General features: G+C 40.7%; 1 protein-coding gene across 2 annotated transcripts in view; it reads right to left on the reverse strand.

The window, feature by feature from the left end:
• The window catches only part of lhfpl2a (LHFPL tetraspan subfamily member 2a), a 37052-nt gene that overhangs the window by 4001 nt on the left and 9476 nt on the right, over positions 1-23575 (reverse strand). The window contains exons 2-3 of one of the 2 annotated variants that reach the window (XM_063890256.1): positions 17405-17478; positions 2808-3616 (exon numbers count right to left, since the gene is read on the reverse strand). In XM_063890256.1, coding sequence (XP_063746326.1) covers positions 2808-3228 — 421 coding nt within the window. In that variant the 5' untranslated portion in view covers positions 3229-3616; positions 17405-17478. Of the gene's footprint in view, positions 1-2807; positions 3617-7596; positions 7695-17404; positions 17479-23575 lie in introns of those variants that run through there. The other variant, XM_063890257.1, reaches the window with a different exon arrangement.

Genomic DNA, 23575 nt, shown 5'->3' on the forward strand with positions numbered 1-23575 from the left:
AACGCAACAAGAACTGGAGACAGTTTTACGGCCAAGTTTGTTTGCCGTCTTGTCTCTAATCCTTTTTGGCTGAAGTTCGACGCGAGTGACGTTGAGTGACGACGGCCATTAAATAAACACGTACAAAGAAATGAATACACTTAGTATTAAGGGGGATTTCCAAGTGTGCGCCTGCAGGATACATAGTGTACCAGACTGACCCTCAGCAAAAGAGATCGTCTGTTTTATCCATTCGATTATGTAAAGCCTAAGGAATTGATTTACCTTCAGCTGAAATCTTTAAACTGCCTGAAACTGAGTCAGTGTAATGGCATCCAAGACACTGTGTCCAGCAGAAAGTGTGTCATAAGGGACAAAAGAGTAAAAAGTACAAGTGACATCAGTCTATGTGAAGATTAGTTTAATAGGCTTTGGAGACTCAAGTGCAATGACGTGACCATCTCTGGCAACGGCATCACAATCTTCCCATCTGAGGTCAATCTCTTCCCCAAACATCTGCCGTCTGGCTTCAGTTTTCTCATTACCGGAGGGTCGGCACGAATAGTGGAAATAGTGATTAGCAGAGAGTCAGTGTAGTGCTGCTGGTGGATATCATTCAAAGTGATATCATTCACAGGCCTCATGAAAGGACACTTTGAGGCCTCATGAACACTGAATGACTGATTTTGGAAAAGGTGAACAGTTTCTGGGTCTTATCTCTTCCTGCTGTTGAAATGAGTAAAAGGTTGTCAGCCTTTTGCCCAACAGGCATAAAGGGAGCCCTCCCGACTCCTAAATGTCTGTTTGAAGCTCCTCTCACCCCCTTTCCTCTTCCGCATCCTCATCCTCATCCTCTTCACAATGAGACTCAGCGGTGCATTTCCCCACTTTCATTACCTTAGCCAGACTCCCAGTGCTTTATATACATGGTAAATGTAAACAGAGGGCTTTACAGGTTAAGTAACAGGATTTATGGTGGCTGTGTTAGTGTGTCTATAAACAAACATCATTTCTACATTTAGTATTTTCAACAATTGACTGTACGCTAAACGCTCCTAAAGCTAACATCGGGATTTCTATCTAGTAAGAACTTTACTTGGTATCTAAAGAGTTGAGAGGTTTTCATTGGCTGTTCTGAAACAAAAAACTCATACATTAAAACAAATAGTATAAGTTATGGATTATACACTACAGTAGTTCTCTGCAAATGTTAGCTTGTCTACCTAACTAGCTTTGCAACCTTAGCAGATCATTTTCAGAAAACGTTCTTAGTTAGCATTCATAAGCTAACTAAGAATTAAGAAAATTAAGAAAAATGTTTCAGATGATAAAAAAGAATGATTCCTCAATTGGTTCAGGTGTATCAAAAGTAACTATTAAGGCAAAAGTAAGGGTACAGCTTACTTAAAACTCCACCAAAATGTGTTGAGTAGGAACAACTGATTGCCTGGCTGTAGGCTTGAAAGTTGGCTCTGGTGTTGAAAATTGCTTGTAAAAGAAGAGCTGCTCAGTTTGCACTCACACTATAAATCCAACAAGAAACCCAGAGTCCCAGCAACAAAAACAGCCCTGACTGTACCAGTTCACCATGACCAGGTTTACACAGTACCTATGTGTCACACTCCTAGGCAAAAGAGTACACACAAAACCCAATATAAAGTTTAAGGAGTCATGCTTATTGATTTGCAACATTGCCCATGATTACCTTACACAAAATACATAAATATTAGCAGGGTAGTAACCTTGGTATGAATGGTTGAGGGCAATTTGTGCGAGGCTTATGGAGTAGACATAGCCTTCCAGTGGTCTTTCATGGTTCCCTACAGATTTTTAAGCAGTCTCTCAGGTCAGCAGGCCTGCACAGAGCTGGGTTTACAGCTTGGCATGTCCTCCACAACACGCCCACCTTTTTCTGTTTGGGCCGGCACCAAATAAACAACTGTGGGGGAGGACAGCCATAATCACCACAGAGCCGAGAGTTAAAGTCTGTGAAAGAAAGAGGAGGTTCAGCCAGCATGATCTCATGGCCTCCTCCCTGTCATAACTCACCACACTGAGACAAAGTGGCATGAGATTTGGCCCTAAACACACAACCATGCAAACACACCCTTCACACACAAAACAGAGATACGCATGCGCAATCGACACGTTTTTTAGGTCAATGAAGAATCCGAATATATACAGCTGACTGTATAGAGTAAATATTTGGGTGGCAGTTGCTCCTGTGACAGCTCTGAGGGTGGAAAAAAGCCGCTGTGTCTTTTAAACTTCTGACCGCTCGGGGTAAACTTCACATAAGGCTCCACAAAAATCAAACACATAATTCTTGTGGGGGGAGTTGTGGTGCTTGTAATGACTGTGTTGAGCTGAAAGTAGACCTTTTCATTTACCTTGATGAACGCTGGACGCCACAGGAATGAAGAGAAACAATTAGAGGCCAGACAAACTGAGTTAGCTTTCAGATGACTATACTCATACGATCAGTTCAGAGAAGGGCGAATCTCAAGCTGATTTTTAATTTTCTCTTTGCCATTGTTTAACGTACTCAATCTTTATTTATGAAGTGTATACTTTGCCACATTAATTTATATCAGAGGCAAAAATGGGCATTTTAAGGGGGAGTTTTCAAGCTGTATCATTATAAGCAAAATATATTTTGAAAATCGGACTTTAAGATCAAGCAGATCATCAAGCATGTGATGCGTATTTGCAATGCGCATATTAATTGGCCCTGCACATCTTTGAGTCAGGAGGTCAGATTGACAATAGCAGTAAGTAACCAATATTTTTAGACACAGCACGATTAAATATACATGTCATGTGCTCACCTGCGATCCCCTGCAGCAGTCCACACACGTTGAAGATGCTCTTCTTCATGATGCTCTGGAAGCACATGGTGAAGACCGAGATGAAGGCCACGGCACACAGCAGCAGGATCCCTGCAGCCAGGAAGATAGAAGTAGCCTGCCAGAACCCGCTGGCAATCTCTCCAAAGTGTATCGCGTACGGTCCGCACAGTATTCCACGCTTCAGGTGGGGCAGTTTTATACAGCGGCCGTAGATGCCTAAAGTGGGCCTGTAGGCTTCTCCGGCTGTGGTGGCCCCATGGGGGCCGTAGACGGCATCGGGGGTTCGGGGGAATCCCACCAGCCAGTCAGTGCTCATGAAGGCGATGAGCTCTCCAAACGCGGCCACAATACTCAGCAGAGTCCACAGCATGGAGCGACAGGTGACAATGACATGGCACATGCTGACGGCGGCTGGAGTCTCCCTCTGTTCAGACTACAACTCGAGAGAGAGATGAAAGAGTGGAGCGAGAGGCGCTCAAGGACCAAGAGCTGAGGTTGTGATCCTTCTCCGGTGAGGATTTGAGAGTGAGTGAACACTTCACAGGAAGGACTCGGTGACACCACTGCACACGAAAGGTTCAAGTCAATGATTCACAGTCGACTGCTTCCCTCTTTCTCTCTTTCACTTCTTATCTTCTGTTTTGACACAGCTGTTCTTCCTCCTCCTTGAACTCACCCTCCTTCTGTTGGCTCGGTGATCAGACTCTTATTCTGTCTGGTTTTTGGTGTCTACATTGTATTGAAGTTGTGTTCCCTGAGCCAGCCCGCTGGCGTCACATCAGACACACCTAAGAGATGAAACAGAGACGCAGCACAGTGAGAGATTTAATTGCATGTATAAAAGAAACTCTAAGTAAATGTTGTTTTGTTTGAGGAAGTGCAGCTCTCCTGTTTCTCTTCTGTCATATGTGGAAAAGCAGAAAGAGGAGAGTGTGGAGGAGGAGGAGGAGGAGGAGGAGGAGGAGGAGGATAGAGAAGAGGAAGGGAGGCCTCTGGTGTAGATCATCAGTTTAATGAGTTGTGCGGGTACGTGTTCATTTGAAGTGAGCCTCTTCTGTTTTCAGAGTGTTTATGTTATAGGATATGTAATCAGGGCACTTGTCATGTTCTCAGCTCCCAGCGGATCATCATGACCGAGGTTGTAAAGATGAAAACTAGAAAAACATTATGCATGTCGTGGAGGGGGAGGGTTAAAATAGATGTGGAAACAGCGGGATGAGAAGCGGATGCAGACAGAGAGAAAACAAGCCAGAGGCCTCTCATCAAGCAGCCCACAGAGCTGACCCGGGGTCAGCCAACAGTAGATAACACAGCGGCCGTGCGGCTGTCACATGACGGGTGATAACCTCAGTGACATCAACCGGGCTGCAGTGCTGAGTCAGTGTCACTACAGTATAATGAGGGAGATCCACTGCTGTCGGTTCATAAAAAGGCCACAGCGTCCACAATGAACTGACACAGAAAACAGCCACATTTGAGACATAATCAATACATGTAAAACATTAAAAACAATAACACAAGAATACTTTGCCTAATATTTATTCCATGTATGACGTTTTTTTTCTAGTAGCACAGTGCATTATATCTGTTTACAAGAATCATCACCAGAAACATTTTTGCTTTATAAAACACACTTTTTCTAGTAAAAAGAAACAAAATAAAGACCCTTTCCTGTCCCTATCTAAAGCCATTAGGATTTCCGTTACATCTCAAGAGATTAAACACTTTTTCTATCCGAGTTGTATTTAAAAGTTTTGGATTTGATCTGTGATACACATTAAAGAGTATGAGCAGAACATACACTCCAACACAGGAGTTGGAGAGGCTTATACAGGCCTTTGTGCTCTTGTTATAAATAAAGGTCTGGGCCAGAGCTGACAGTTGTTTCTTTTCCTTCTTTTCTCTGCCGCCTCTAGGGAGTCTGTTAGTCATTCTCCAGCAGGGTTTGGCAAAGGGATCCGGGGGCCGCTGTTGACACGTGTGCCGCCCGCACTGCGAGGTTTCCATCACTCAGGCCCCCACATTGTGCCCTTACTGCAAGGGTCACGGGACCCACGGTCGTCCCTTGTGGTCACATCCCAGCAAGTGTGTGAGTAAGAGTATTACACAAACTTTGATCTTTGTCATCCTGTAGAGATATCAACAAGGGTTCTCTTTTTTTCCAGACCTTCTTTCTTCTCCAGTGGAGAATATGACACAGCTCTGTGGTTTCTTACAGTACAGGGTGTGTGTGTGTGTGTGTGTGTGTGTGTGTGTGTGTGTGTGTGTGTGTGTGTGTGTGTGTGTGTGTGTGTGTGTGTGTGTGTGTGTGTGTGTGTGTGTGTGTGTGTGCTAACGTCAACTGTGTTTGGACTGTGTAAAACAGATGACATCATAAGAACAGGCACAGACAGCCGCCTTTACAGATTTTCAACAAAATTATTGTTTTTCAATTGGTTGCCTCACTATGAACAGATGCAGTAACAGATGCCGACTCACAATCACTAGCTGGACTTTTTTCTAGCTATTCCCACTCACACACTCTTTCCCATTGACGTCTAAGTCCCAGGGGTCCTTTGATGTGACTCATGTTTGACGTTATGATTTAAGAGAAACGGGCAGTTGGCAGTTTGAGGGTTAAACATTTGCTGGCCAGTTGCAAAGACTAAATCCTTTCTGACATAAATATTGTTTGAAAACACTTTGGAGCTAAAACAATTTGAAACAGCTGGGGATATACGGACATTTGAAGACCTGGACACTTAACCTTTGACATTTCCTGGCAGTTACACAGTACCCACTAGTGGCTCTCAATGTGTCTAAAGCTGTCATTGAATGTGGGTAAGTAGATCTAAACCAAGTCTGGTTCTATTAATGTACCTTGCATTTGTCCCAACAAACGCCCAGACGTCTGCTCACTGTTCCCAGACAGATTTGAACGGTTATCATGAACAGAAGTTTCCCAAGATAGAGTGAAGCCTGGTAGTCCACATATGTGAGGCTCGAGGAGGATTTATGGTGTCCTTTATACTCCCTGAGTAACCAAGGGGGAGACCTAGGATTATTTGAGGCTCGGTTTACATACACAGAAGAGTTTACAAGCTTCAGTCTGCACCCAGCACCCCGGTGACCCCCAACAATAATCTCCTTTGCCCACACACAATTACAAGACTCCCTGCCATCTGAAACATGCCCCCCAAAGGGTGAGAAGAAGGAAACTTCTCCACAGTTCGACTTCAATAAAAATAAATTCATAGTTAACTAATAAAGAATGGTTCGTTAAAGATGCCAGATAAGTCACAGAGGAACAACATGAACACTAAAATGAACAAAAGGCTTTGTCAGAAAGCGGACATGTTTAAATAGTCAATATTTACCATGTCCATAATCTTAGTTTGCCTTGTTAGCTTGCTTCTAAGTCCTTATACTGTAAGTACTTGTCACAAAGTAGAGCTGAGGCTCATGGGAATACCATTTGTTTTAGGTATTTGGTCATAAACCAAAGTATGCAAATTTCAAAAGTTTGGTCTAATAAATAGTGAGGGGGATCATCAAAGGTATTACAATTCATCCCGGGGGCGACATGAATGTCTCTCAAATTTCACAACAATCCATCCAATATTTGTAGAGACTATTAACATTACACCCTCATGAAGAAGCTGTAAGACGCGTCAGAAGATCATTAAAGTTAGAAGGGTGTATCCTCTGGAAACCACAAATATCTGCACTGAATGTCATTTTAATCTATTAAATAGTTGTAAAGACATATCATTTTTCTTCACAAAATGCCATTCTGTCCGTCAAATATTTCTTGAGATATTTTCAACCTGGACCAAAGTGTTGGATCCGATAGCAAATCGACCGACACTGTCACCCCTACAGCCATGCTGCTTCTGCAACTCCTGGTCAAAGTGTCCACTCAGCCTTTCTCTTATCACAGCAACAAAACAGCAGGAAACGCCTTTCCACGCTGCCACTGAGCGGAAGCAATCTAGGTATCTATGGACATGCCACGACTGGAGTGACGCGTCACCATGGAGAGTGTTTGTTTAGAGCTGGATGAGGGGTTAAGGGAGCGTCTATGTAGGGTCTACATGCTGAGAGGAGAGAGTGCCACAGATAAGGTTCAACGACCTGTTGCAATCAAAGGATCTACAACTCATTGGGTTAAATATTATCCAAGGACAAACTCAGAAATATGCAGCTTTATTTCCTTGCAGGTCCAGCCCATAACTCTCTAGCCTGATGTGACCCAACGGCAAAGCAATTTTAAAACAAAGGGAGTTCTTATAATCTGTGAGGATCTGTTGGAATGAGAAGCCCCTGCAGCTACTGAAAGGGTATGCAGGGGATGATTGGTCACGGAGGACCTCGAATACTAGTCCAGTCACACTTTCTTTTCTAATAATTGCTCTGTTTGAAGATAAAGTCAAACACAGCACGGCAGTATTTCTGACTTTAGGCATCCGTCTGATTTTGTCCTTTCTTAGCTCTTGTGTAAGTGTTGAGGGACAAAAATAGTGTATTATTTCAGGAAAATTGCAGCCAATAACAAAAGGAAACCATGGTCAGGTTTTCCACGGCTAAGGAGCCAGCTTTTCCTAACACTTCTGCACATCTGCTCAGCATCCAGGAGCCTGTGATTCAAACCTAAACTATAATATTTACATACCATCACATCAGCCAAGAGTCCAAATGACAATGAGAACGAATAAATGACAGAAGTGTTCACCCCTCAGTTTGTGAAATGCCCAAATTAAAGCAGGAAAATTAAGGATATAAGACAAACCTGTCTCCATTGGTCTGTGAGTCCAGCTCTTCTGGAGATGCAGCGTCTCTGCCCTGACTCTCCTCTTCTGCTCACACACATAAATGCTTTACTCTCTCCCTTTCTCAGACTCTAGACTCCCAGACCCTACCCACGTCCGTCCTCCCACCTCTCCTCTGATTGGCTGCGCCTGATACTGGAGCCACACTTCTTGAGAGGGTCCACATGGTGGCCATATTTCAGCGCTGAATCTGGGTTAAAATAACACGAGCTGTGGCTGCAGAGGGTCTCTCCTCTTTCTCACTGTGTCTCGGTTTCTCTCACCTTCGTGCTTTGTTTTCATTGCTCTCTGCACACTTTCAATCAGCCAGGACCAACCTCCTATTGTCAGCCTAAATGAGGAATACATTTTCACTTCCTCTACAAAAAAACTCAAGTACACGCAGTTCATTCTGTGAATACGTATACTGTGAGTCAACCTTTGGGTGGACTACTTAATTACTTTCAGATTTGGCCCACTTATTATTTTATATAAGTGTATTTTAAAGTACATTAGTGCACTTCATGCTACAAAACTTCTACACCGTGTCAAAAGTCAAAAGTCCACTTTATTGTCAAAGTTTCCACAGTGTTATACATACAGAAAATTGAAATACCGTTTCTGGCAGTCCCACAGTGAAAATATAAACAAGAACATACAACATAAAAAGATAAGAGCGTAGAAAAAAAAGGGGGGGTAAAAAGGGGTATACAAAAAAATAAACTAAGTAATATATACATTTGTTAGACACAACACAGTTTCTTAGTTCCTTAGTGTCATTGCCATAGCAAACTTTAAAAGTGTTGAAATGTATTTTGAACCATACTAAAACTGCTATGTTTGTGTGTATTATTGGTTGAAACACTGGTAGAAAGTCAGTTTATACATTAAAAAGGAACCTCATATGCAAAATCCACTTTCTCGTGTCTTTTATACATAAATATGCGTCCCCCCCCCCTATTTAAAGAGATTTCGGAAAGTTTCAGGAAAAACTCTCACTATTTGTCCTGATCCATTTATTTAAAATCCTGTCTGAAAATAAGTTGATCTGTTTCTGGGCACTTTGTGATGTCACAATGTGTTTTGGGGTTGTGCAACCATTAGACAATAACCAGCCAATGTAACAATCACCCACCTTATCACCTGAATCTCCTCCTATAGTGCCATTGTGTTTTTTTCAAACCATTCATCTCGCAGAGGGGCGTTGCCCGCAGCAGCTCCTTAGCATTTAAAGCTATAGACACAGAATGGGTACTTTTGAAACAGGGTTGAACCAGAGGGGTTTATGGCATGTTAAAATGCATTATATTTCGCGCCAAGCACTTCAGAGAAATGATTTGTATTTATCCGAGTATAATCTTTTAACTCAAATACTTCACACTACTATTTAGTTAATTGCAATCTTCTAAAACAAATATCTAACTTTAACACTTGAAACAGCACCAACCTGACACACAAACACTAATAAAAAGTGGTATGCTCTAAAAAACAAAAACTGGTTGGTGGTTAAGTTGCCACCATACAGTGTTCATGATTTGAAAACTGTTTTGTTTTTTGAAGTAACAGAAAACGTGTTTATTGAAGAAATGGGATTAGGTTAAATTCAATTTGGAAGCAGCCTCAAATCGCCTTTCTATTAGCTGCAGTTTTTGGCACTTTCGTATTTGCTTCACTGCTTTATAGCTTATATTTAAGTGTTACTTTTGGTTCATAATGTGTGCTTCAATAAAACATAAAGTAAATGGCAAGAGTTTATACTTCTCTGAACTGAAAGTGAGCTTACAAGTTCTACAAGTGAATATTTTTGATGTACAGTCTACTTGTAGTAAGTGCAATTACATCACACACACACACACACATCTGGTCCATCCTTCTTCAATTGACAACACGTATCTGACAGATTAGATGGCTGCCTGGATGACCAGTGATCTGACTGATAGAGCAGATGGTTCACTGACTGACTAATGGATGACTCTCTGGCTGATGGGAGCAAAGTGTCTCAGGATTGCTTACAGCAGCACTGGGGTGCATTTAGCCAACACTGTAGTCAGCTACAGTGTTCGTCTGACTTTTGTATTCCCTCACACAGGGGAGACAAATGAGTTCCATATGAGAACAGAAAAAGAGGCCGGCTCAAGCAGGAAGGGAAGCTGATAGGCAGAATCACTTGAAGGCAGTGTGGAAAGCCTGCGGAAGAGGCCTTTCTTATCAGTTTGAATGAAAGTTCAGACAAAATAGTTGGAAAACAGCTCCTTTCAACCCAGCTGCATATTCTAAACCTAATTAAAAACTCTCCTTTGACCCATCCTGGTGACTTATCCTCACCAAGTTGTGAATTGGATGGGAAGAGGTTAAAGAAGCATTTCAAAGCCACACAAAGTCTCCAATAAATGTCTAAAATATCGTAAAAAGCCTTTTCCCAGACCATTCCCAAAACCCCACTTGGATACCTTTGTCAATGTCAACTTTCTTGTATAGCACAACTAGTTTACAACTTGAAATTCACAATGTTTTTTTAAGTAGACTTCCTCATTAAAGCTAGCAACCATTCATTTGGCTAAACGGTTAGTAGCAGATTTTATTCAGGTGGAGCTAGCTAGCCAATCAAGCTAACGTTAGCTCAATGAGCTCTTTGATTAAATCTTAAATATTTCCCGCTGACACGTTGCAAAAGATCAACAGATTGATAGCCTCTATGAATCTACATCACTGTATTTTGTGTTCGAGCAGATAAACCATTTAAAGCCATTTGCTTTTTTATTTGCTCTTTTGGTTTTGGAGGCTAACTAACAAATGTTTTTCCAAAGAATCCAAAGCTGGACAAGTCTAGTGACAGATGGAACAACCACAGTTCGAGGGACAAGTTTAGCAAAGCGTAAATAGCTTCTCGAATATCTTAACAATGCTTCCTGTTTATATTTTTAGTCGTTTCTGCAGCCGACCTGACTGTGAGCGGACCCCTCATCCTCAGATAGCATGTTGTTGATTTGGAGATGCAGATCTGACAGAGACTGACCAAATATCGTCTTACAGGCTAATTGAAAGCCTGTGGTGCTGCACAAAGATGCTCCAGGAGATTTCCCTTGGCAGCCTCAAGAAGCTCGGACACATTGCAGGCCCTCACATCAAAGAGCAGAGGATCAGAGGAGACAGCGGAGAAAGATCCTCCTCAGCACATCCGCACATATGTATGTTTACATGCCAGGTTAGATCATCAGTCATACAGATTCGACAGAGCACTCGTGGAGACCAGGAGTCTGGCTGGTAATTCATCTTACCCTGTCAGACTCTGATCAATAGTATCTCCTTGATCTAAGTAAAGGGGAACAAAGCCGGCTGAAAACAGTCAGATAACAATTCAGGGAAACCAATAGCAACCGACAACTCAGTCAAGATATGGATGACGGTGTTTTATGGAGTGGCATAAACGTTACAATTGTGTTATTTTCTTACTTTGGTTTGCGACACACCATTCAAAGCACACTCTACAATAACATAGTTCAGTTAAAATAAGGTATTTGTTTTATCACATTAACGATGCAAATAACAATCCTCTTTTATCAATTAATCGTTTAGCAAAATAAATTCAAACCTGTTTTCCAGAATTTTCCAGATACGTCTTCAAATGTGTCTAAATCAAAAACCCAAGGATATCCAGTTTGCAAAGATATAACAAAGAGAGTAGCTCCAAATTATCATACCTTGTTTTACGAGTTTTTGCTTGGAAATTACTCAAATATATTGCATTTTTTTGTATTTAATCTTTTCAACACTCTTAATTGGTGGGCAGTGCCTTGATGAAAAAGGTGTTGTAATCTTTATCCACCAATCATCATATTTTATCTAAATAATAATTAGTATTGGATAGTTGTTCAGCGGTTTAGTTCGGATTAAAACCAAGTTTCCAGCTGTTTCAAGCTCTTTTCCATGCTGTTTCTGTTGCCCTATCACATTTTTTATAGCACAGAGCAAAGCAGCAAGCTCCAAAGATGTTTAACATTTCAGTACTTCAGATTGTTATTTATACATGCGGAAAGGGGGAATACGGTACAGTACAGACAGCATAAGTCAAGACCCTATCCTTTCAGCAGATTTCATGAGTTACCATAAAACAAAGTTATGAACATGAAAACAACGAAAAAGAAAAAGTGTTCTCGAGTCTTTAAACCTGAAAGCTGGGATTCATGCTCAACAATAAAGTGATTTCATACTTCAGAAACCAAATGTTAGATCTTGGCTTGTGTCACTGTCGACACATGATTCCCGGACGTGCTTCAGATATCCGAATGAGGATTTTTTATCTCCACATGTTTTTAATCGGAGCTGCGCCTGTTCGAGGGTTACATCACTCCAGCCACCCTGAAGAGGCTACGAAGGGTTCAGTGTGGAAAGAGATGGAAACGAGGGACAGACAGATGAATATTTGGCTCTGATGAGAGCTTATGGAGTTTCCACTTAAGGAAAATAATAATGGCAGCTCACCAGCTAAAGAACCCAACTCTCTAGATTGAATAGAACATGTCTAGACTAAGTAAAGCATCTGATAGCACACTTGGTGGTAACATATGGATATAAACAGTATAGCCTACCCGTTTTAACTTTCAAATATGCCGTCTGAAAGCAGATACTGAGTGACAAATGGATATAAGGGAGTCTTCACTGCTATACATGTGTTTCTCCGCGCAATCAGAGAAGGCTGAGCTCAGTTTGGGAGCAGCTACGACCATCTGGCCACTTCAAGGCCACGGCTGCTTCAGGCCCATCAGTGGGCACATGCAGGCAGATGTTTAATGTCTAACTCACAAGCAGGGCAGGGCTTGGTGTTCCGTACTAATGTATCACTTTTTCCATATCAAAAGAAGCTAAAGTTATCTCATGTTTAATTCTGTCTAAAACACGTAGCCATATTAAGATTCAAGATTCAGAAGCTTTATGGTTATATGTATAATAACTACAGTATTACTGGCAATGAACATTTTAAGTCTCAAGCTACTTTACTCTCTATTCTACTACAACATGCAACGTACTTCAACTTAAGACATGAGCAGAACATGTCCTCTACATGTTCTGCTCATTCTCAGGTTCATATTAGTATGTTGTGCCTCTCCTGTGACATGCCTCCATACTTTAATGTTGAAAAGCTCTTTATTTTTCTCATACTGTCTGTGCTGCAGCACCTCTTTTCACCCTCTGTCTGAAACCAGAGCCCAGTCTGCTCTGATTGGTTGGCTGACTGGCTTTGTTGTGATTGGTTAACCCCCTTAGCATATCTTGTACAATGTGTTGGAATGCTAGCAAATAGAAGTGTGATTGTTACATCATGATGTCACTTCGTTCCTGAAGTAAAAAAAGGAGTCCAATGGAGGCGTTTCGGGCAGGGGGGGGTGGCACTTTAGCCTTTGCAGACCATTTACATGCACAAAAACCTATATAAACACACTGGAGGAAAGGGAAAACCACAAAAAGTCTCTTGATAAAAAATCTATTTTGCCTGTACAAAAAATTGGCTACATGTTGATTAAATCCAGAGAAGTCACTTTTTACTTGTATGTGCAACGGACACATTTGGGCAGTCCTATAACAATATCCACCTCCTGTATTATCTCCATTCATAATCCTTACATAAACATTGAAGGTGTTAAAAGTCACTTGCTGAAAGGACACCTCGTTGTTAAGCTGCATGAAATATTTTCTGCTAATCAATATCTTCACTGACAACCCCAACATCTTATTCATATGTCTGACATCGATCCTTTTATATAATAGTTTCAGCCAACAGATACATTTCCCCGGCGAGGTCATGCGACATAATTTTTATCCATCGCGCTCTTGTCAACAGTGGTCGTAGTGGAACATCTCTTAGTGTGGGGGAGATATTTCTGCGGCATATTTGTTAATTTATGAACTTTCTGTGTGGAGTATCACTGGAGCATAAACACATGGATGTGTTGAAGGTGAGGGAAATCCCAACACTGGAGCTCCGGGGAAGCAAGACAGGAGCGTGGGAAAGATAGAGGAAGGGAAAAAAGGAATAGCGCTGCAGAGACCGGGAATGATCCCACGGCTTGTGGTCAGCAGGGAGTACACCTGCGAGAGGTGAGGAGCGAACAGAGGCACAGAGGCCTTATAACACCTCCGACTGAGAGGGAAAGTTCGAGAAACAAGCAGCGTGAGGGGAAAAGAAAACAGTTTCACCTTCCCTAAGAGTCTTTTTATGGTCCAAATACATGTGTAGAACATAATAAAAACACACATGTGAACCTGGGCACACAAAACATGCACACTTCTATTTGATCTCGCTGCGAGTGGTCAACTGTTTCCCCTCTGGCAACATCTGTTTATACAATCTGAGTGACTGTGTCAGTCAGTCTGAGTGCTGAGGTGGAGCAGGAGTCTCTGCAGTAGGGAAGGGGGGGTTAATTCTTCAGCTGTGCCTCTGTAGAGGAAGGCGGAGGTCAACAATCCCTCATCTTCTCGTATTGACCATAACACCCCTCGCATGGCGGGCCCACAGCACGAGGGTTAAGAGGGTGATGGAAAACGAAGACCATCTGACACATCACAGCGGTCTCAGAGCGGGTGGCCAACAGGACCACCACAGACTCTGGATAGTCATCTTGCGAAAAGATTGTTTTGTGCCACAAAGGAGAGGTTTTTTTGTTTTTGGTCTGACTCAGTCTGCATGGCATCTCTGAGCCATTGAATGTCAACGCCTGCTCGTTTGAGCCCCAGATTAAAGAGGCTGAGGAACAGCAACAAAACAGAGACAACACATAACAATGGCATCAGGGCAACTGTCACTCCTGTTTGCTGTTTGGTAACCAAAACAGAAGAACCGGTTTGTGCATGAATACAAAGCATACTGCAGGGGGTTCAACTTAAAAACGTGGTATATAATAGTTGTTGCCATGCTAGTGACATACTCTACGCTACGATACAATACACTGTTTAGTCACTGTATGGACATTTCTTGTGGGCTCCAACAGACTGAAATATCTTACCAATAATTAGATGGATCACCATTAAATTTGTTCAAGACACTCATGTTCCCCTTAAGGATTAATTGTAAAACATTTGATCATCCCATATCATCTAGGGCCAGCATCAGGTCCAAGTCTTACTTACAAATACTTTGTTTATGTCCAAATTCCTTCAAAACTTAAGAATGTCCCATCAACTTCAACTGTACTTTGAGTTTAGTGCCACTAACACGCCAAAGAAAGTTGTTACCATGGACAGTATAATTTTAAGCCTGCTGAAATGAGCATTTAGCTAAAAACCCTGCTGTGCTACAGGAAGTTTAGGCAGGACGATAAGTACAAATCATCTTTCCATGCAACATTTAATTAACAGTACATTTGACAGGATATCACCTTGCAGATATTTGAAGCTGGCCTGGGGAGCCCTGTGGAGCCCGGCACTTCACTCTGGTTCCCACTGTTAAAGAGCTGCAGAGTTTGGGGAGCCTGAGGCCTAACACTGTGTCCATTATGCCTAACCATTTCCAGCCCCACCTTCAAACAGCCCGGGGGACCATAAACACAGGGGTCGCAGGAGAAAAGTCCTTCCACTTCAAATCCCTCTGCTTTTGTTTTCCAGGCCAGACTCAGGAAATCAGTCCCTCTGCTGAGGCGAGTGGATGGTATTTCGCCATCTTCTCTAGAGCATTGTTCTCACTGTGTTTTGTTCTTGGGATGAGTGTAGTTTAATCCTCACTCCCCTGCAAACTGAGATCTCGCTGGCAGCTTTATCAAAATGCCCCTAGGGAGGCAGAACCATTGCTGTTGTGGGCACTCCATGCTTAACCTGATACCCTTCTAAAAAATCAAAAGTAAGCACGGCCGAGGAACGTTGGCACCGGGTTCCTCTCGAGTTTCGGATAATAAAAGTATCAAGTGATATCAACCCCGCTCGCAGGCCCTTGGCAAATCACGTTAACGACATGTGTGGGAGGCGAGGAGCTGAGGGATGGAGACAAATGAGGAGAGAAACTGAGTGAAAAGGAGACGCGGAAGACAAAACGGAGAGGTGGGAAGCTGAGAAATGTAGAAGCGTGTTGCTATTGTCAGAATGGTTTCGGGGGAGTAAAGGGAGATGTGTAAGTGCTTTCACTTGCAGACAAAGAGCGTCAAAGAGTCACGCTTTTCATTTAAAAAGATTATTTCACACTGGACACCGCTTTGGTATCCTGCAGACACAATAGGGGAAATGTGTGTGATTAAAAGCTGACATGGCAGGATGTATAAAAAACTGTCATGTCTCATATTTCCAGAATAAATGATCTCTGGATAACAGCTGAGGGTATTTAAAAAGAAACAATAACATATGAGTTTTTTTTATCAAACTGCCTGATAAGTGTGTTTAAACTGAATTCAAAGGTTAAACCTAAGAGCAGCCTGTTCCCGTTTATGTGTGAAACACAAAGGAGGTTCAGTCAAAAACAAGTGTGAGATAACAGGAAGTGGGCCGCTGACATAAAGTCTCCCTATTTTAGGAGCAAAGTGACAAACCATTATTCTGTTTGTTATCTTAGCGGGGGGCTTTCCACTTTGAAATGACCTTCACAGGTGGTCCCTGCACATTATCTCTTACCACGGTGTTTTGCTCAATATTGGAAAAACACGCACCCACACACCAACACCCCCCAACTTCCTGGTTCATCCTGATAAACACACCAGACAGAGTCAGCGTGGAAGACAATGAAAATACAACAGCATGAACTTGGAGCTGATTAAGATGCCGTTTCCTCTTCAGTTTACTAAAGGTCACACTGGCAGCAGTACAGAGGATTCAACGCAGGACACAAGATGACTCACAGGGTAGTTAAGTGGGAAAATATAATAAGATAGACAACACCTTTAAGTCAAACACAAACAAATTCAACAGCATTGCAAATGCTGAAGTGGCCTTAAATCACAAAAGCTTATATAGATATTGTATTAAATTGCATGAGGTTCAGCTATAAATCATTGGTTGATCTTGACTCCACAAGCCTTGTTATTGCTGTATATTTACTGCCTATATTCATATTAAAATACATATATTTAAATGTGAACAAAGTAATTATAATGTGTTTCCTTTGTTCAGCTTTATTGTTCCTATGTTTAGCTGTATGTCTTTTTCTATGCAAGTACATTAAGGGCAATGAAAGTCAAATTCCTTGTATGTGTTTAAATACTTGGTCAATAAAGCTGATTGATTTTCTGAAACTTTAAAAATATGAAACAAGTTCAGATACATTTAAATACATCCTAAGGTGTTTTTTTTTATTCATCTACAGTTTAGGGAAAAGCTTATATTCAAATCAGTGTGGATCAGATTTGATTGACAGTGGCCTGACAACTAAAGGAAAAAACTGAAAAACTGAAAAAAGAAAAAACTATTTTCCAACTGTGAATCATCTACTTAAAACAAGCGAGAAAAGCACAGTGAAAATCCCAAGTAGAGCAAAACAAAACAATTGAGACTTCCACAGATGACTTTGTGTAGGAAGCAATTGCTCACAGTGAGAAGCTAACTTTAAAGCAGTGATGTTACACCTGACGGAACAATAGGGGCCATGAGAACAGCTTGTGTTTCCACTGGTAAGAGGCAGGTGCCAGGAACCCCAATAATATCATGACAAGAAAAGCAGGAAACCATGTTTCTGCTTGTTTTGTTAGTCTACACAACTCCAAAGGGACTTACATCTCCAGAGGAAAAGCTCCACAAAGGAACATGTGAGTGGAGTAAAGAGTGGAGATGCAATTAAAGGGCAAATACACCTCAGACAAAAACAACAACACAAACCTCTCGTGTGGACGCAGAGACGAGTTCTTCAGATGAATCCAGATGACGTTAGAGTCCTCTCAACTCCTCACCACCTGTGGAGACAGCAGAACAATGCAGCGATGAGTCCTAATCACAAAACCATCCCATCTCAGGAGGGACACACTTCAGTCATCGGTGGCTCCACAACTTTAATGAGCATCTTTCTTTTTGCTCACTGGTATTTTCCATCTAAACCTGAAACAGACAAGCAGCTGCATCTGGAGAAAAACTTTTAAACGGTTTCACATGTTCATAAAAAAAAAGAGACGCTGATGCCTGCATCCCTCGTTTGACGTGCCATGGGTCCCTGTGGGAGAGTTGCATAATGTTTAGCAGAACAACACATTGTGTGTGGATTATATAATCCAGCCAAGTCACTAAGAGGGATAAGTCATAAGCCCTGTGTGAAAGGTGCTTTAAAAACCACAATCCATTTTCCCACAACCTCATTTAAATCTGAAATCAACAGAGATATTGAAAGATGGGTCCAACAGGTGGATAATTCATTCTAACTTAATTATCTATGTATGACACAGTTATACTTTTTGTTTCTACTTAACTTCAATTTGTGAAAACTACAACGTCTGTTTTGATATATTGATATAACATCTTTTGATCACATGTATTTACTAGATGATTTGAATAGTGCCTCTGGGCGTTGCTTACCTATTCCTTGCAGGTTAAAGTTCCACAAAACAAGTTGTATACCCAAAAGTGGATCAAATGACTATTTATAAAAAAGGAAAGTTTCCTCCAATGATGAACCAACAGAGAATTAACACCCAACTCTACAAAGTATTTAGACATTTTAGTCCACGCTTTTGGTATTGCAGCATTCAACTCTAAAGTTTTGGTTCATCTTACCAAAAACCAATCTGATAAACTAACAGTACACTTCCTGACAAGCACTAAAAACCCAAAAGTATTAAGCATAGTGTATTATTTAGCAGGTAAAGAGCCAGATATTTCCATCAGGGTGTGGTGGAGACCAAAAACAGAGCTAAAACAGAGATTAAACGATGAAGGACACTCTTGCCCTGTACCTTTTGCATTTTTGAAAGACAACTATTCGTTCACTTAAAATACACCAGAAGGAAAATGTCAAAGTTTTGTTTAAGTGGCCAGAAATAATTAATCATGCTGCTTTACTCTTGTATTTCATAAAGGTAAAATAATGTCTTTATACATTAGTGCAGGCAATCTGTCCTCTATCAACCCTCTAATAATATCAACAGTAAGCAGAAGCACTTCTACAAATACTTAATCACAGCATCAATAAATCCATGATGCAGGAATGCAATCTGTCCTTAAGGGCTGACACTCGATAGGCCTTGTAAAGCCAACCCTAGTGTGAGCAGCAGATCAGGTTACTCTGCCCTCTTCATACTAATGACACACATACATCAGGCTGTAGATAATTAACTAATGGCCGACTCTGTTCCCGTTTTACCCGGTCCTTGTGATACTTTTTATTGGTTACTGTACAGACAGAGCAGCACTCAGCTCGGGTTAACAGTCAGGTCAATAGTCTGAACTCAATAGTGACAACATTTACAGGATTGCAGAGCGTTCCAATAACAGTGCACATGATTACTTCCCGTAGGATAAATGGAGCAGGTTAGATAGATGACTGAGGTGACAATGACGACATTGTTTCTGTGACAATGCATTTCTTTTATCAGCAGGCTCAGCGCACAGTTAGTACTTTCACAACAGCCGTGTTTCTCATACACACACAAAATGTGGATCAGTTTAAGCATAGACCGTCTATACTTAAGATTTATGCCTTGCGATCTCATTAGATTGCCTTAATAAATTAAAAAGGTTAAATGCATAAATATTGACATTTCTGAAGTTCACATTAACCGTCATTAAAAGCACCACATCCAGACGCAGAAAATGACAAAATGTGCGATGTACTGCATATTTTAATGTCTTTAAATAAAACAACAACACAAAAACGTTGTGAATATTTAAAGAAGAGGCTTGGACGCAGTTTGCATTATTTTGTGTGTTTGGGTTGTTTCCGGCTATCTTGAAAGCTGAATATATAGAATATTTCTAAGTGTGTAGCTCAATGTAATCGTAAGAAGTTCATATATTTATCACAATTGTACTCGGGTAAACGTAAATCATTCTGCCAAATAAACGACTTCAAGAGTTACAATTTTTATTTATTTTTTATCACTAAAGTACATGTTAAAGAATAGATGTATTGTGTTTCCATCCTCTGATGTCCTGGCATGCCCTACAGCAGCAGGCGTTAAAAAAACCCACCAGATTTGTTTTGATGTAAATTGATATTCTGATAAGGAAATTAAACGCAATCAATAAGGTATAATCAACATTAGCATTGGGTTTAAACAGTGGAAAAGCAAGCAGTGATTTTGTCACAAAAACCGTGGAATAAGCCTGGAATAATACACAGAAACACCCACAGAAGCTTTCCAGGGATCCCTACACTAATAAACAACATACCAACGGTACAGCAGGCCTCTAAATCATTGAATAAAACTTTCCGACTTCTGTATCTTTTATTAACTAAGCTGAGAAGAGAAAGAACCCTATACGACCCGATACTGGCGTCATAACTGCAGAGTTTTAGTTTGATTTTTTTGTCATTTTACATGTTATTATGACTAGTTTACACACCAAGCTGATCTTTTTTCCCACGCTGTGAACTGAGGAAGCACAGGGGATGAAAACAGGAACCCCAATTTTACAGGTACAGTAAGTTCCACGAAATTCTCAGTCACAGAGATAAGGGCTGTATAAACATAGCAGTAAAATGTGAATGAAAAAGAAATACAATAATATCATACAGCCGTCTCATTAGTTGAATTTTGTCCTAAGGGGAACCTCTGTAGGGTAAATCTTTGTTGGGCATTTTCCAATTACAGAAGTGGATACAAAATAGAAGGGATTTCCCCAACGAGCGGTACTCCAGCTGCTTTTCAGACCATTTAGTGTGATGCCAAAAAATGCATAAAACTTGGAAATACCTCTTAGTTAAGGCACTGGTTGTTTGGAGCTGAGCTGGTGAAGCTTCCACAGCTGGAGGCAGGTTATTATGTAGGGACTGGGGGGGATGTCTGTAGGTATGTTCACTACAGCCAGGCCCACCACAAAAGGGTCTTTCTTAGAGTATTTAAGGGCTGTGGGAAGAGGGGAGCTGGATAGAAATGGATTGTCAACATTTAAAGGAACATTTGGTTTATCAGTCTACTGGCTTTCTGGCCAAGAGTTAAGAGAGTAACAATGGTACCAATTCTCATATCTGTTTAATATGGAGAGATACAACTTAAAGCAAGGAGAAGTACCTCTCACCAGCAACTCTTATTATCTTGTTATGTTTAATTTGTTTAATACATAGAGTGGTGGTTTTACAGGGGGGTTAGTGCCAGATTATGTCAGGCCCAGGAGTAAAAACTTCATGGAGTTTCTATTGGTTTCTTTGTCCTTTCAGTTAAAAAAAAAGAGGTATAGAATGTTAATTAGTGAGCTTTGGAAGCACTGATATTGTTTAACATTTGGCCTAGAGCTGTAATGATAAGTATATTTGGCAAAAAGTTTAATTATTTACAAAAAATGGAAAAAATGCCAAATATTTGATGGCTTCTGAGAATGTGCTGGTTTTCTCCCTATTATAAAGTTAGCACATTGCATTATTTAAGTTTTTTTACTTTTGATTGGGCAAAACAAGACATTTAAATTACGTTGTGTTGTGTTATATATTGAGTACAAGCATATATTGAAAGCCATGTTTCTGCTATCTTAGAACAAACAGATAATCGAGAAAATCCAAGTAATCCATGTATTAATCAAACATATTCAAATCAGGGTGCCTCGGATGCTTTTCAGATGGCTAACCAACAACATGGACTTCCATTATAAGTAAACTGGTCATTTTAATGAAGAATATGATTGTATGGCAAATGTTCCGAGGATGAAAATGATTGTTATTAATGGAAGTTATAGCCCAACTTTCTCCTGTTTCAGTCTTAATGCTGGGCTACGCTAACTTAGCTTTAGCTTCCTAACAAACAGATATGGGAGTGGTATTTGCCTCATCATTTTCCAACTGCTTACCCAAAATGTCATCTATTCCTTTAAGTGTTTCAGTAAAAACATGCAGTGGCAAATTTTGTATTCTGTTTAATCCCAAACAAAAGGTAGACTTATTAAAGCTGTGACACATCAAGCACTAATACTGCATCCTGCGGTACCGTGAGCATCTGTTTACCATTCATGCCTCCAATCCTCTCTTCTTCTGTTCACTCCCTGGGCAGTAATGAGAGGCATGTGAGGCTAAACAGAGTATTCTCATTAACATAACCAACCCCCCCTTCCTCCCTGAGGCTAACATAAAAAAACACAGGTGTTAGGAAGCATCCAGTACCCAGACCATTCACTCTCTAACACAAATCACTGCAATGCATTGCTTTTGCAAAGTGTTCAAATCAAAGCCATTTAGAGCAATCGCAGAATTAGCCGTAAGAAAATATTTAAAGTACTGCAACATCACAAATACACAGATAGATGTTTGTGCACCTGATTCAAAAGCCAAATGCCTCACGTACAGTGTGTAAAACTAGATTTTTAGGAAATAAAATTCATCTGACCATCTGTTTCTTGAGTTTATGGAAATACAGTACAATGCGTATTTTGTAAGTATAAGCTCCCTGTCTAAATACTGGAACAATCAATGGACGTTACAGCTGCTGTCTATTCATATTCAACACAAAACAGACACGACCAACAATGACTTCATGATTTTGCTCCGCAGCCAGTTTGTGTGAGTGTGTGTTTTACTGGAACATTTTTACAGGACTATCAAACTGTTGCTGCATCAGCACCACATAAACCGCTCAGTGGATCAGTATCGTACATGTAGGACAGTATTTCCAGTCCTAAAGTGTTAGTTGATAATGATGCTTTACTTAGTCGTTTAGAATTCATGAAACGTAGGATAGAAAATTCTGAAACAAGCAGAAATAAAAGCAATTATTGTTCTGGAGAATAATAAGCATTGTCAGTTCCCGCTCAGCTGGGCAGCTGTATTACATTTACCGCACATTATTTTAGGAGCCAGTGCTGAGACACAGGGGCTTTGAAAGCCGTGCCAGGAGCTCTTCAAAGAGAGCAGGAAAAACCGTCGGGTTTCTGGAGCCTGTGCAGCTTCCGCTTTGGGTTTAGGTGCGAGCTCTGTCTGTTGACAACGACTGGGGGCCAAAAACAGCTCTGTTTCACTGAGTCTAATAAAGATGGTTTATATGCATTACGTTTTTCTTTCTATAAAACGATATCCTCAATGTTAGTGAACAGAAACAGATGAATAATCTAACAATCCTATAAAAGTAAGTTTAATTATTCAAATTTTGGTTCTGAAAAAGCACGTAATTTCTGTCATTTTGGCACAGAAAGGTCTAAAGACTAAATTACCCATGAGCCTTGCTGCTGTTGCAATAGAGAAAGGCTGACTCGGAGTCAAAAATATAAACACTAGCAAATTTCCACTTCTTTCTACAGTGGAAAACAAAACACTGTGCTTTAGTCACTGTATTCACTCATAAATGTCCCAAAATTTTAAAAAGGAAAACTTTCATTTATTTTATTATGATATTACTATACTTTAAGCTAAAACTATTTTAAGCTCAGTTATTAGAGTTCTGTTTCCGAAATGCACAATGGACTTACACAGACGTTTTTACAGACACATGTACCTTTTATTTAAAAAAAAAAAAAGGACTACTTCTGATGTGTTTATACATATGGTCATTTATTTCTTTATCTGTATCATCTCTACATAAAAAACAATCTTCAGTGACATTATGCCCCTTTTCGATGACCTCACACCACTAACTTCGAGCTCTATCTCCCTGGTTATCTCTTTAATTCCCTTTGACACAAAACACACACCCCTTTCCAGCTCCACAACAAAACAAAAAAACACTTAACACCGCAGAACAAGCCGTTACAAAAGGCCAGGGTCTGTGAAGTAAAAACACAAGGTGCTTTTAACTCCCTCAGGCGTTTGGTGATTACACACTCTGCTCTAATGCAATGATTATCCACGCTATATCCAATTTCCTCTCGTGTGTGTGTGCTTACATACATGCATATACATTTATTTGTGTGTGTGTGTGTGTG

The sequence above is a fragment of the Eleginops maclovinus genome, chromosome 8, assembly GCF_036324505.1.
Source record: "Eleginops maclovinus isolate JMC-PN-2008 ecotype Puerto Natales chromosome 8, JC_Emac_rtc_rv5, whole genome shotgun sequence".
Classification (NCBI taxonomy): domain Eukaryota; kingdom Metazoa; phylum Chordata; class Actinopteri; order Perciformes; family Eleginopidae; genus Eleginops; species Eleginops maclovinus.